This window comes from Sinocyclocheilus anshuiensis, unplaced genomic scaffold (genome assembly GCF_001515605.1).
Source record: "Sinocyclocheilus anshuiensis isolate Anshui unplaced genomic scaffold, SAMN03320099.WGS_v1.1 scaffold87, whole genome shotgun sequence".
Classification (NCBI taxonomy): Eukaryota; Metazoa; Chordata; class Actinopteri; order Cypriniformes; family Cyprinidae; genus Sinocyclocheilus; species Sinocyclocheilus anshuiensis.
In genome coordinates, this window is record NW_015549609.1 from 2,380,575 (window position 1) to 2,395,828 (window position 15,254).

Below are 15,254 nucleotides of genomic sequence, written 5' to 3' on the forward strand. Positions count from 1 at the left end.
TGTTATCTTTTACTAATATTTAAATTTGTTTGATGATCTGAAACATTAAAGTGTGACAAACATGCAAAAAAATAAGAAATCAGGAAGGGGGCCAACACTTTTTCACACCACTGTAAGTATACTTAGAGGGTATATATTCAATATTTTTACATTATTCGTCATTCAGTTTTTTTTAATTTTGTTAATGAAATGAGTTATTTATTATAGTTGTTTAATAATCCTCGCAGTACCTGAAAAATAAAAAGAAACAGGGGAACATTGCATCCCAAATATTGTCAAATTGCCAAAACTATTGCTCAATGCCAAACCCACATAAGACAAATAAAGCAATTAAAACAAAACCATTTATTACCACTAGCAACTGGAGTTTAATTAAATAAAATATATTTAAATATATAATAATAATATATTATATAATTAATATATTATTAGTATAAATGTATTAATCTTGGCTTTTTTTCACCATTTAAAAATGTATAATGACACACTTTTGGTTAAGAGTATTTTCTGGGTCAGGAAACATTGGACATCTTCCACTTCCTGCTTGTTAAACCCATGACTATCATCTACAACCCACCACCCTGTAAGACTCCAAGAGTGTCCACATTTAGCCTCCTGTCTGTCAGCTGGGATTGAAACTAACTACAGTAATCCACTTACTCTGAACACTCAGGCCAGCTCCTGTCAAGCATCAGCCTCCATGCTGTCTGTTGCACTGATCTAGGATCACTCCTTGCCCACATCAATAATGATCAGTGAGCTACACTGATCTAAACACTCTTTGAATCCAAACACTGGAGCACATGGTGCACAGCGGGTGATGTAAAGCTATATGCAGGTGCTGGACTCAATGCAGCAGGTTTTAAAACCCTTTAGATGCTCACCTGCATTAACAGTGCAGAGTGTACACAGAGTGTATCTTTTTTTTTGTGCAAATTTCATAAATATCATTACATATTTGGGGAGTCGCACCACATTAAATTTTACATCCTTAACCTTGTCTTGTCTTGTCATAAAAGGTCAAATTATCTGAAATTTTAAGTGACATAAAAGGTCAAATTATCTGATATTTTAAGATAAAATTTATAATTCAAAATAAATTACATTTCAAAAATTGAGGGATTAGTCAACAAGTAAAAAAAAGTTGACTTCAATACTCTACCTTGATCTTGGCAGTGATGAGTTGTTTCTCCTCAGGGGCGGTGAGGTAAAGCGCTCTGATCTGGTTTTGCACCTCAGAGTAGAAGGTGGCCTCCCAGAACTGCTGATTGGTCCAGATGGGATGGTCTTGTATGCAGGTGTAGGAGAACTGGTCCACTCCAGCTGCCAGTTTCTGTAGGTAAGAAGATGGATCAGTGGAAACACAATGTGAACTAAACTCTGGCAGCCTGCTAAGATAAACACAGTGCCTGCTACTGTCTATATCAGTGTTTCCCAACCTTTTTTTAGTCGCGGCACCCTTTGGAAATTTTAACAAACTTGTGGCACCCTACAAAATTAATTTTGTCACAATATTTTAATTTCTAACTTCGATATGATAATTTGAAAAGTATAGATATTCGGTACAACAGGGAAGAACTGCAGAATATAATGTCATACAAATATTTTTAATATTATTTAAAAAATTAGTCCATCAATGGTGGCAATCAGTAGGCTAATTTCTAATGAAGAGACCAATTTATATGACAGATTTCAATGTAGGCTTTTATACATATGTAAACATTATTTAATTACCATTATAACTAGCTATCTCACATAAAAAAGGATTTTTTACACGGCACCCCTGCTCTCGACAGACGGCACCCCAGGGTGCCGCGGCACCCCGGTTGGGAAACACTGGTCTATATAACAGGTCAAATCGGCCGAGCTGGGGTCCTCATAGTTCATGAAACCAACTGGGCTGTACGGTGCTTGTAAAGGAGTCCATTAAAAAGAATGGTGAAAACAGGAAAGTAACACAATGTTGCCAATGGTTTTACGAGCATTCAGTCATTTTTAGTGGTCAAACACATACAGTAGGCCCCATACAGAGAGAGCTTGCAAGGCAAGACTTTGAAAACATGACCCTAGTGTTATTCTGTGCTTTCCAACGCAAACCAGATCACCTGTGGCCTGCTTACTGACTCTAAAGGACATCTGCTAAAGTGATGAAGGCTGTATTTATTGTATTTGCACATACGGATGTAGAACTTTAGTGGATCACACACCATGCATGACGCCTTTCTCACTTTCCATTGGTCTGTACAGCTCACACCTCCGATTAAATTACCATCTAAAGTCTTCTTCTTAAAACCCCTGAACATAGGTTATGACAAACTGTCTTTGCTACTTAGTTTCCCAACAGCTAACCAAACCGCAATCACAAATGACAGATGGACAGAGGGAAAGAGAAAAATCGGGAGCAATAGAATTTCTTTGCTATTTTTAAAACATTGTCATAAGAGAACCATCAAACTCCCTTTTCCATATCGCAACAGGTTGTAAGTAATGTTATATGAACAAGAATGCATGGATCCATTTGAAATAGTACGCTTCTTAGCATACAGTTTTTACATGGGTGGGGTGTACTAAATGAAAACTTATTGCATCCCTGCCCAGCATCATCTCTGTCATTCATGTCACCTCAAATCACAAATGTTGCGAAAAAAAAAGAGAGAGAGAGTCTTCTTGATGCTTCTCCAAATCACTGCTATTCTGAACCTGTAAGGGTAAAGATGCTTCAGGAAGATCGTAGCTGGTTTGTTTATGGTGGTGGTGTATCAGCTCCAACCAATGCATACTATTTACAATAGACAGCATGCAAATTGGGACACAACCGCTGAAAGCAAACTGTTTCAAGTAGAGGAACTTGGGAAGCCCCTTTTGCTGTTTCAGTAAATCCAAACCCAATCATTTATAATCCCTGTATAAGTAGCCTTAGGTTTAACTATGACATACATTCACTTTCCCACTCTATATCACTGGGAAATTACCAGTAAAGACATTAATGTGAAGGTTTGTTTGGACAGTTTATTTTTCCCCATTTAGTTGAAAATTTTTTATATGTATTTCAACACCAGGAGACCCTTTAATACCAACTTGACTGTGTCAAGCTGTGCTGATAAATTCAGTTTATCCATAATTCTTGCAGATACAGCTAAATCTGGCCAGGTTGAAGCTTTGAGAGCTTGCAGATATTCTGAGGCTGTCTAGACCCCGTTTTCCTCAAGGCTGACATACAGCTGACATACAGCCGAGTGAAAAAGTGTCAAGAAATGCCGCAGGAGAAACAGTGCAGTTGTTATTGTAGGATGTGGACCAGGAACGCACTGCAAGAGGAATATTCTTTGTCTTCAACACGGTTGTGCACCATCTGACTGGCAGCAGATGGGGTGGATGCGTGCAGATTTGCTGGTTCTCCAACAACAGATGTGAGGGGGTCAGTTTGACCTCTTCCAACTGTACAGCCTTGACAACAGGAGAGAGAGATACGGAGCGAGCACATGTCAAGATGTTGCATTGCAGGGGGGGCTATTTTTGATCAGACTTTGTGAAAGTGTTTAATTGCGGGCAGGAGATGTGCAGAGAAAACGGATGCCTGGAATGAGTAGATTCTAAATAGTGGAGGTCTCAACTGTTGGCTGCCAGAAGGAGTTTCTGCTCAACTTTTACATACGAATGTATCAGGTGGAGGATCATGTGACCTTGTGTCTGCACTCCTACTGGTAACTTTGTTTAAGAACATGGTAGCTGGTTTGTATTTGGTCCAAGGTAGCCTATCAGCTCCAACCACCTTGACCAAGAAGGCCCCATTTGGTAGTGCAGCTGATCAACTAGAAAACATAAAACCAGCCACCATCAGAAACTGTTTTAGCTCAATTTCCCAACAGGGATGAAAAGCAAATGCTTAATTTGTGTTAGAAAAAAGAGATCTCATTGTGATCTGTGAACAGCCCGGGTAATGATTCATCAACATTATGGAACAAATCCCTGCTTGCTTAATTCTAAGAGACATTCCATTTGCGGAGCCAGGAAGGAATCAAAACAGCCCAGTTTAAATGCATTATGTCGTAAAAGTCATAAAATATTCATGCCTATGTGAGCTAAAAGACATCTAGGATAAAACAGCACATTTATAATTATGATTTATGTCAAACAAGAAAAGCAACAAAGAACATCAGGGCAAAATGTTAAATGGTTGGACAAACAGAGCCGTCTGGTCCATCGGTATGCAGGACATGCTGTAATCATGTCCCACAATGCAAAGTAAACAGTGGAAGGGTCAAGTTATGGTCAGCGAGAACCATGGCAGGGTTATGCTAGCTCGTGGATTGACAAGAAATTTATGTAACGCCTTGACGACAACAAACAACCCAAATCCATTTCTGCTGAACTGTGGCTGAAACACTTGCCTGCTGCAGACAGTGCCAGAGACATTCGTGGTAGTTTCAAACCACAATTGTATGCGCAAATGACATTCATTTATTATTTCAAGCAGATACCCGATACTTTACATAACAAATACAGACATAACATTATTTACTGACAAACACTACGGAAAATCTCTCCCTTTCCCATAATACAATCACGTGGATCTATGCAGTGTGTGTGATGCAGTCTACTGTGCAAGTGGTGCGATGGTCAAAACTGGATCACTCCTATTGTCATATGGCATATATAGAGCTATATTTTAATGTATATATTTTTGGATTTGGTTAAGGTTTTAAGCTGAGACACTACTTTGCCTGTTTTTTCATGTATCTGTCAATTTTGAGATTTTTTTTTAAGTATTTTTTTCAGACTAATGGAAAGAAAACATCCAAAATACACTGTTAGGCCCAAGTGCTTCTTTTATAGGACTTTATATTGTCAGTGGAATAAATTACAATACATATCTTTAAAGGAAAATGACATTTTTCTCCTGCACTGAGCTAAAAATCTTGACTTCAGCAGCACTTGCATACACCAAACTTTTTTGTATTTTGAGGGTTTTTACAGAGGGATTTGTTCATATGTATTTCGCCTGATTTTATACATTTTATTCCTTAAATTAAAAAATATATATATTTATTTATATATATTTTTGGGCTGTTGACAGTATTTTCTGATTTATGGAGTGATAAAAAGAGAAATCCTCTCTGTAAAAACCTTTGACTCTAATATGTCAACAAAATGAAACAAGAATTTTTAATCTGGCTTCATCCAATGTTCATATCTTTGTTCTAGACCTTTATGCAAATTAGTGCATACTTAATTAGATGACACCTCATTTGCACTTAAACATAAAATTTCAGAAAACCTGTACTCGAATACTTACTGGCAACAAGAACCAGTAACTGCAGTCTCTCTCTAGTCATTTTTCAATAAAAGTAACTATGTAAAGTAATGAGTTACTTTTATTATGAAAGGAACATTAATGTTATTCTGCTTTAAAAATTAGAATACGAGCAAAGAATGAGCAGAGAAGGGTGACCTTAAACACTCCTATAAACATCTCAGGACAGACTACACCGGTACAGGATGTCATACACTCATAAACATGCTACAGGTGCACATACAGAACAAAGCAAGTTCCTGAAAGATCTACAACCTTCCTAGGCATCACAGTAGACATAAATTCATAGCGCAGCAACAATGACACCTGACGATCTCGGTCAAGAGTGGGTTAATGTTTTGAGATTGAATATTCACTCAAATGCAAACAGACCGCTCACCGAAAGAGAGCATGTTGAGTATGTTCCCATGTCCAATGGCATGCAGACCTTAACAGCGTAGCCCTCTGGGAAAGACGACAATGTGCTGGAGAAGTGCCACAATGAGCCAGCTAACCAAGTGAAAGTGCAAAGCACAACAACTTGTGGATGCCCTCTCGTATTCTCGTCCAAGAACATACACATAAAGCAGATGTTTATAGGGGCCATCATATCATAAGTTTTTCAAGGTGCCTTACTTTCTAGGATTGAAGATGGCATGAAGGAGTATAATTCATTCTTGCATTTATGTAAATACATACATCTAAATAACGGAACAAGTATAGATCAGGACTGATTTGTTGCAAAAAAGCATGTGTAATTAATTGAAATCATGAAACTTATCCAAATTAGCAATTTATGAAAAGTCTAACAAAATGACATTTTAGGGCACTATGAAATTCATGAAATTATATATCCCTAAATTCCATTTTATTTCCCCCAAATTCCGTGTTTTACATTAAAATTTTTCTGGATTTTGTTTTAATGGTTTTATTGAATTTTAATAATCAAAACGCATGTCTAATCAACTGAATTCATAAAACAATTTAATAATTCACGATTTATGATTAAATACAAATATTATCAAATATATACAAAATATTACCAAAAACGCTGGTAATCTAATGAAGATATAACACATTAACAATTTAATCTTTTAAAACAATCAAATTAAGTTCTTTGTAAACAAATTGCTGCACAACAGAGGTTTGCTGTTAAAATGAAAACAATCCTTATAAAAATAAAGCTATTTAATTATATTATTATTATTACTACTACTACTTTGAGAAGTGCATTCTGTGCAATAATAATATTATTTCTGTCACAAGTTCATTAAATGCAGGTCAAACCGAACTTTTATTTTGACAGGTGGTCATAAAACCTACCGTTTAAATTTCTATGTGTATATGATATGACAATAGTTTTTATCAAACGAAATGTTAAAAGTGCTGATGTGACTCTCAGGGCAGCTCTGGAGATGAAGTTTATGTTTTCATGTCCTCATATAGTGCGATGGCAGATGCTGAAAAAACAGCAAAGGTTAAGCCGCTTTTCAACTGTCTCCCGACATTTGGATACGATTGTCGCATTTCTCCCCCTAGCAGCAGTCGCACAGAACTTTCAAACTGGTCGTGAAGCAACTGTTACCCTCGGCTTATTCACCATGGTAAAATGAATGACTTTAATGAATGTATGAATATATCCACACAAAACAAATGACCCCCCATATAAAAACACAGTAGGTTTTATGGGGCTAATCAATGTTAATAATGATAAAATAATTTTTTCTGCCATAATAAACTGCAATTTTACAGAAATGGTGTTTACAGAATAGCATTAAAGTGGAAAAATATTGGTAATTCTAACCTCGCACTCATAGTTTTGATTCAAATACATCACATTCAGTTGAGCGGTCGAATATGGTCTAGCCGCAGAAGTTCAAATATTTTAATGCATCCGAAGTTCAAATCGGATCCGAAATTTCCATATACACATATGATCGGAGTTCCACGTAGTTCCCGCACTACTCTCCACTGGAAATGAATGACTTCCGGTCTATCGCTTGTCGTTTGTTGGAGATAGTGGAAAGGCGGCTTTACAGTATTTGAGTATTTGTGTAGCAGACAAAACTGTGCCGCTCATTCACACTTCATATTTCAATAACAGATTTCTGTTTGCTCTTTAATATTCACAGACCACATCACCACATTCTGCATTATACTGTGTAAATTCTATTTTTATGACTGAAATTACTGTGCACAAGTGCAACAGTGACAAATGACGAGCAACAGGACATTTTGACAGCTGTATGAACAGGACTACTGTGGCATTTTGCAGGGTAGCCAAACCCACTTTGAAATCTCACTGACCTAAAATCCTGCTCCAAATTGTTATTATTATTAAAATTGTAATTATTATTAAACATAAAATGTGTTTTGAATGGGTGTGATTATGACTTATCACAAACAAATTATTTGATGCTCAAAACTTGTTTATACAATGAGAAAATACCCAAATGCAATAAATAACAAAAGCCAGATTCTGACATAATTTTGTCCAAACCAAACATCTCCTACAATAACACATGTAAACAGTCTTTACATTTCATTTTTAACTGTTCAATGAGCAGGGAGGCTCTTTTTGAGTGATGGTCTGTGAATGACTGGCCAGCATCTCAGTGACCTTGCTTATTAAATATCAATTAAATGCCTGGAGCCTCAGCACTTCCCAGAAGAAAGAGAATGAATTAGAGCTCAAAGGCTAAATGAGATGCATGCCGATCACTAGTGAGAAACCTTTTGACCTGCTATGGCAAAACTGACCGTGTGTGTGAGAGCGCATGATTTCTCACAAGGAACGTAAAAATGTATCAGGTGTCACCAGACAGCATAAGTTGTTTTTCGTCCTACAAAATCTCCATTTGAGGTGACTTAGAGGTATTCATGGCATAACAACATTCTCAAGCGGAGGAACAATGAGCTTGTAAATGGAGCGGATCTTTGTGGGAATTGTATTGTTGACTTTGTGGTCGAGTCTTTGAGTTCCTTTGGCCCAGAGGTAAAAAAAAAAAAAAAGGTGTTTGCTAATAGGGCTGCATGATTATGACAAAAATCATAATTGTCGATTTTTCCCTTGAAATTGTAATTGCGGTTATTAATTACATTACCACAATTTACATTGCTTGAATGATGTTTATACCATTGTTTGAAGTAACTGCATGCCATATTTTTATATGAAAATAAACAAGCTGAAAACACTAACTGAAAAACTTTTATTGCTTATATAAGCCTCAAATGTCAACTATATTGGATTGGCTTCTTCTTTAAATAAAAAAAAAGTAAAAATTTGCATGGTACTATAATGTTATACTAAAACTAAAATTAAAACAATGGGAAAACCCTTAAGATAACCTGTAGAAAGAAAAAAAACACATCTTAAGCATGCAGAATAACATAAGTGGACTTTGAACAATTGATTGCCACTTCGCTAAAGTAATTGTGGCATCCGTAATTGTAATCGCGATTAGAAATTCGATTAATTGTGCAGCCCTATTTGCTAAGACAAGTATCGCAGTTACTCATACTTAGGATTAGGGATTGGAACAAACCCTTATCCCAGATGCATAAATCATTGATCATTCATATTCAGCCATTTGCACTATGAATGATACCTTGAATCATGCAGCTTGTCGAGAAGAGTTGTGCTATTATTAAGAGATCACACTTGCTCTTCAAGAATGCAAAGGCTACATTGAGCTCTAGTGTGTCTGCGGTAATGTCCATACTTCAGTTGGGTCATCCTTAAGTAGAGTAGCGGGAAGCCTTTATCTCCTGCCAAGCCTACACTGAGAACCTCCATAACATGCAGTGTGGTTTAGTACAAGGCTACTGGGAGTGAAGGGGAGGGCATGTGGATCACAGACTCACGGAAAAATGCATGAGGGTTTAATTGTGGTGCTACACAGGGATCATCTAAGGATAGCCCTGAATGCAGATTAAAGCAACTGCACAGCATTTTAAGTGCATCTTGCTGGGGTTTGAATTGATTTCAGGTGATACATGAAATATATCAGTTGAGTTGACCTGAAATAATTTAGCCTTTGGTTTGCGTGATATCAATGGCATTACTCCTTGAAGCGCTGCAAAACAAACAAGGTTTCACTTATCTCTCTCGTTGAATGTGTTGTTTATTGCTAGATTGAGGGCTTCACAAATCTGACTGTCAGCTCATTTTAGTGTAATGCTTTAATCAGGATTGGCTCTTACATAAAAATGGCAAATGTGAAACAGAAAAAGGTTTGAAGAAATAGCTTTCAGATGCCTTAATGAAAGACTTGAATTGATTGCCTCAATGCACGGAATTTTCAGCTCTCCAAAACGGTTTGTGGAAGGTGCATCTCATCAATTAAAATGAAGAATGACTGCGGAAACATTTCGGATACTTATCTCTACAACTAATTAGTGGTGCTCAGTTGCATGTGAACAAACTACTAATCCTGAGTATTAAACTTAAACTGTAAATGTGTGTTACACAACGTTTTGTTCTTTTCCATGCGTGCAGCTAATGATTCAGTGTTTTCAGTGTCACAGCAAAAGAGCATCTGAGATCATTTGGACTACCACTTCGGGTGTGCATTATTTTTCAATTAATTTAAATGCCTGTCTTCAATTATTCCTTACATATGAACTGCGTGTTGAAGAGAGAAGCCCAACATTTTGTTCTTTTACATGCGTGCAGCTCATGATTCAGTGTTTCAGTGCAGTTCACAGTAAATGCTGCTCCACATGAACTCATCTCTACAGGGGCTGCAAGTTTTGGTCTTAATGTGAATTTGGGATGCTTTTAATATGCATTAGAACATGCGCCAACCATCTTCCCAAACCTGTAATGAGAAGTGCTTAGAAACCAAAAGATAAGCTTTATGGGCACCCTGTGGTTTCTGCCAAAATTAAGAGCTTGGTAGTTTAACAATGAAAAATAGAATGAATGAATGAATGAATGAATAATAAATAAATAAATAGATGATGGATAGACAGATAGATATAGATAGATAGATGATAGATAGATAGATAACCAAAGCATGACAATAGATAGATAGAATTAAGACAGCCATAAATACACTATAAAACTAATTTTTTTTTTTTTTTTTTTGAGTGTTGGAGTAGATTTTTCAGCTTTTTACTTAAATATTTCATGTTACCTGCTGATTTGTAATTATATGTGAAATTTGCTAGCAATTTCTGAGTGGAAATAGTTTCAATGAAATAATATAACTTTTTATTTATTTATTTATTTATTTTACAGTAAAAAAAAGCGTATTATATTATTTTTCCAAAATACACAATTTTTTCTACAGTGAAATATTACAATAGTGTACAATTCTGTTTAATATTTAATAGTAACAACAACAACAATAATAATAAAATAATCATAATAATAATTATTATTATTACAGTCATATTGATATATTTGGCAAAATTGTGCAGCCCTACAAATAAGCACAGCAAACCTGGAACTTAAAAAATATAACATTTTAAATGATTAAAAAAAACATGTTTTTTTGTTTTGTTTTTTTCTGATAAAAATGCGATTGCAATTAGATTTTTTACCCAAATCGTGTAGCCCTATCCAGTATGCAACCACTGCAATGCTCTAGCAACCATTTAGAATGCCCTTGCAAGTGCATAACAGTGTGCTTACAACTCCTGGGCAACTATCTGCAATGTCCTGACATCAAGATCTGAAGTTCGATCTAACCTCTTCAAGGTATGAAATTCAAGTTCTTTTCAAGTGCTGTCTTTCTGACAGTACTTTCTGATAAACTGCAAACCGTTATTTTTAGAGTGACAGTTTCCTGCAGGTCATTCCAATCCCAAAGGAATTTAAACCCATTCCTGGATGGGAGAAACAATCTTATCTCTAAGAGTTTGGGTTACGTTGACCAAGCAAATGTTCAATGTATAGTGTTACAGTTAGGTGTGCAAGGCTTAGACAAGTGCTATTATCCCACAAACGAACATTAGGGTCGCCAATGTTATATCACATTACATCACATGTCTTCTGTGCACACTGTGAGTCACTGCAGACAAATCGCAGAGCAGTCCACAATTAAAAAGCAACACAGTCAGTTGTGTCTGTCTCTACGACAACAATAATGTGGGCATGTGATGGATCGGTGTTGAAAAGCCAGACACTCTCCAAATCCCCGCAGCCCTTACCACCCCCTTTTCTCCCTGTACCACAGTGAAACTGAACTGGGCTAGAGTGACTGTCACGCTTCTTAGTGGTTTCCTTCAACGATGGGCTGAATGGAGTGGATCACAAAGTCTAAATATACTCACAGCGAAGCTCTGTTAGAGTTACTGTTAGTGAGCACATTGACACTGCAATTTCAAAGTGAAAATTATTTCAAAGTGAATCCTACCAAATATTTTTCAGTGTATCAGTACTGTAATTTTACAGATGTATTCTGAAAATAAATGCATGTTATTATTTTTCCTAAATACTTTTTCTACAGTGAAATATTACAATAGCAATATTTCTTATTTTGTTTAATATTTTATTTAATATTAATAGTCATTAGTGGTAGTAGTACTATTATTATAGTCAAATAAGACTGAGAAATAGGTGAGAAAGCAGCAGTTAAGAAAACATCTGATCATAGCAATGTGGATATGGTTGAACCAGTTATGCAATTCTGCACTCCAGTCAAGTAATGTCATGTTCATTTAGTGTATATAGCACTTTATACAATAGATTGCTATAAAACAAGTGGCTTTACAATATTTAACAAAAAACAATGTCAGTGTTGTTTTTAACTGGAGTTACAATTTCAATCCCTACTATAAAGCAGCTCTGCGGTGTGCTCATGTTTTTACTTGTGGACGTCTAACCTCAACGGACTGAACAGAAGAAATGAACCAGAGAATATATTGCATAATAGCCATGGATCAATAAATGTTTGAAAGTGTTTTTGAAAGTTTGCACTGGCAAGCTGTTTCATACTCTCGTAATGAACTCCAAACTAACTTTGTTTTGGCCGGATTAAGCAGTTAGTTCTTCAACTTCACTTGAAGTATATCGGTGCCTTAAGAGTTAAACTGAGCAGATGGACAGAGGTGGAAATTTTCCCTTCTTCCAGCTTTAATGAACGCTGGTGCCAGTGTTGATGTGCTGTGATTAGGATCCAGTAACTAGAGCTGCCAGTATGCCTGCTGTCAGCCTGACCTCAACTCTTACTTACCCGGTAGAAGGCCGTTGTCAGGGGCAACAAGGCGGCAGCTACAGTGTATTCCTCTGAGCTGGAGCAGTCCTGCGAGTAAACAGAGACAGGGAGATGTTAGATGATACCACTGAAGTATATAAACTGATGATAAAAAGAGCTTTGGCCAATTGTGCACAAAACATGACATCACTTGCTATTTTCCTATGTTATATAAGTGTTATTACCAAAGCATGACAATATGTCATAGTATTGGTTGCATGTACACGCATCACATTTTTGTCTTAATGAATATGGATAAGCATATTATATATGGAAAAACAAAGAAGTCATGCTTATTTTTGGCTTGGCTTCCATTCAGTTGGTTTTCAATGCTTTCGAGTTGTTTTCATCTATATGCTTTTAATATTTTATATAATCATGTAAATTGGAAAAGCCAGTTTTCAGGCTGTTTCAATTATCAATCTAATTTCATATTTTAAATTCTTAACTGACATGACACTGTCGTATTTAAACTGGACAAAGCTATTAAATCAAAACTTGCTGCATAAAAAGTTCAGCTGCTGTGGGAGTGACATTATATTTTATTAGGATCTTGGAAATAGTCAAATCCAGATGACTCGGAAAAACAGCTATTGGTTTTATAACTTCACGAAAAGTCCCAGATTCATGATTTGTTGTATATGATGTGGCACTCTGTTAAAATCTTTATCTACAATGAAGGTACATTTATTTATCAACGATTTTTCACTTTTATAAATTATATATTGTCTTATATAAGACAGAAGCTGCTGGAAGCAACACCAGGATTATATTTCTATACAAAACCCAGTCACCATCTCTGTTCTCTATCCTGGCATAAACATCTGAATGTAAAGACGGCGGTAAATCGAAAACATCAGTTCCTGCACAGATCTTGCATTCCTGACCCCCCATGGATGGTGCAGCATGCAGAATTTCTATTTTTCATGTTTGGAATGAACTGTGTCGTTTGCCAAGGGTGCTGGAACGTTCCATCATTCTAAGCTTCTGTACACAATTAAATCACTGAAAATGAACTCGGAGAAAAGTCTGTAATCCTTCACCATCAAATGATCCCAATTATTCTGAGACCTTATCCTGCTCAGACTACATTCTCCTGAAGAAAATGTATGTGGCGTTTGTCTGTGCAAAACTCATCATGATGCTAAGCGGTTGCTTACTGGTTGTTTACAGGTCCAAGTCAGAAGAGCCCTATCAAAAAAGTGTCTATGATATTCTGGTCCCCAGATATGGCCTAAAGGATGTCTACCAGGAGTGAATCTATCATTCTTGTTTTATAAGAAAACAGCTTTACTACTACCATTCTTTTGTTTGCCAAAAAATAGTGTTGTGCAACCAACACGCAGAAAGAAAAAACACATATCACAGAGAGGTCACTATATCTTTTAATATACAGTGGGTACGGAAAGTATTCAGACCCCCTTAAATTTTACATCAATTGTTCACCAGTGGATCCTCTGCAGGGAATGGGTGCCGTCAGAATGAGAGTCCAAAACAGCTGATAAAAACATCACAATAATCCACAAGTAATCTGTGAAAAAAGTGAAAAAGTGAAAAGCTGTGTGTTTGCAAAGCCATCATTCAAATGTTTTAACCATTTTAAAATACCAGTCCATAATCCATTATAACAGATTTTCACTTCACAAGTCATTAATTGATGGACTGGATTGGTACTTGTGGATTATTGTGATGTTTTTATCAGCTGTTTGGACTCTCATTCTGACGGCACCCATTCACTGCAGAGGATCCATTGGTGAGCAAGTGATGTAATGCTACATTTCTACAAATCTGTTTCAATGAAGAAACAAACACATCTACATCTTGGATGGCCTGAGGCGGAGTAAATTTTCAATAAATTTCCATTTTCGGGTCAACTATTCCTTTAATATTTATGAATAAATAATATGGAGGGACATATGTAAATATACTTTTTAGTTTTACCTTAGCTTATTAACTTTTTTTTTTGGAGTCAATAAATTAAAACTTTTCTTGAAAATATTTTAATTAAAAGTTTTTCAAGACCACAAGAAACTAATTTTAATTCTGGAGACTCTTACTATATATGTCAATGACCCATATGACAGATCCTCAAGTTATTACATATTCAGCTCATATAAATCATTCGTTTTTCTAAAGAAACACTGTCCAACAGCGACACCAGCAGGTAAAGTTACAGCGGGAGTCCGCGTCTCTCTCGCCTCCCCTGAGCCCATTGACTTTTAACAGGCCCCCTAAAGCGTGCGTTGAATTTGCTGGGGGGTAATTGAGAATGAATGGGGGAAAATCACGTGAGAGGAGGCAATGGCTCCATCGCGAAATGGTTGGATATGACTGGTTATTATCGGCTGTGATTGGTTCATGCGATAAATCCCTCCTCTTGTGTCTGTGCGCGTTCACGAATCAGTCCTCATTTCAGAACACCACCGCACACATTGATATATACAGTATATATATATATATATATATATATATGTAAAAAACCTCATTAAAGGGAAACATTTTAATAACTATAATATATAGAATGGCTTTATGGTATTTAGTCTATAAACACATTTATTTATTATAAATAGAACATGTAATTTGGCCTATATTTCATCACTCCCTTAATACATTCAATAGGCTGAGACTTGAAATTCATCCACGGGCTGTATTTGGCCCACGGGCCGGACTCTGGACACCCCTGATGTACAGTAATCACACACATACACGTACATGCCAGTAATGAGACATGTCACTCATGGTGTAAATTATTACCAAGA

The 15,254-nt window shown here is 36.4% G+C and overlaps 1 protein-coding gene across 1 annotated transcript in view; it reads right to left on the minus strand.

Moving 5' to 3' along the window:
* Positions 1 to 15,254, minus strand: part of LOC107659112 (myotubularin-related protein 13-like) — a gene marked incomplete at its 5' end in the record, with an annotated part of 78,644 nt that overhangs the window by 39,635 nt on the left and 23,755 nt on the right. Inside the window, 2 exons of the mRNA XM_016447939.1 lie at positions 1,163 to 1,333; positions 12,475 to 12,543. Coding sequence (XP_016303425.1) covers positions 1,163 to 1,333; positions 12,475 to 12,543 — 240 coding nt within the window. The remainder of the gene's footprint in view (positions 1 to 1,162; positions 1,334 to 12,474; positions 12,544 to 15,254) is intronic.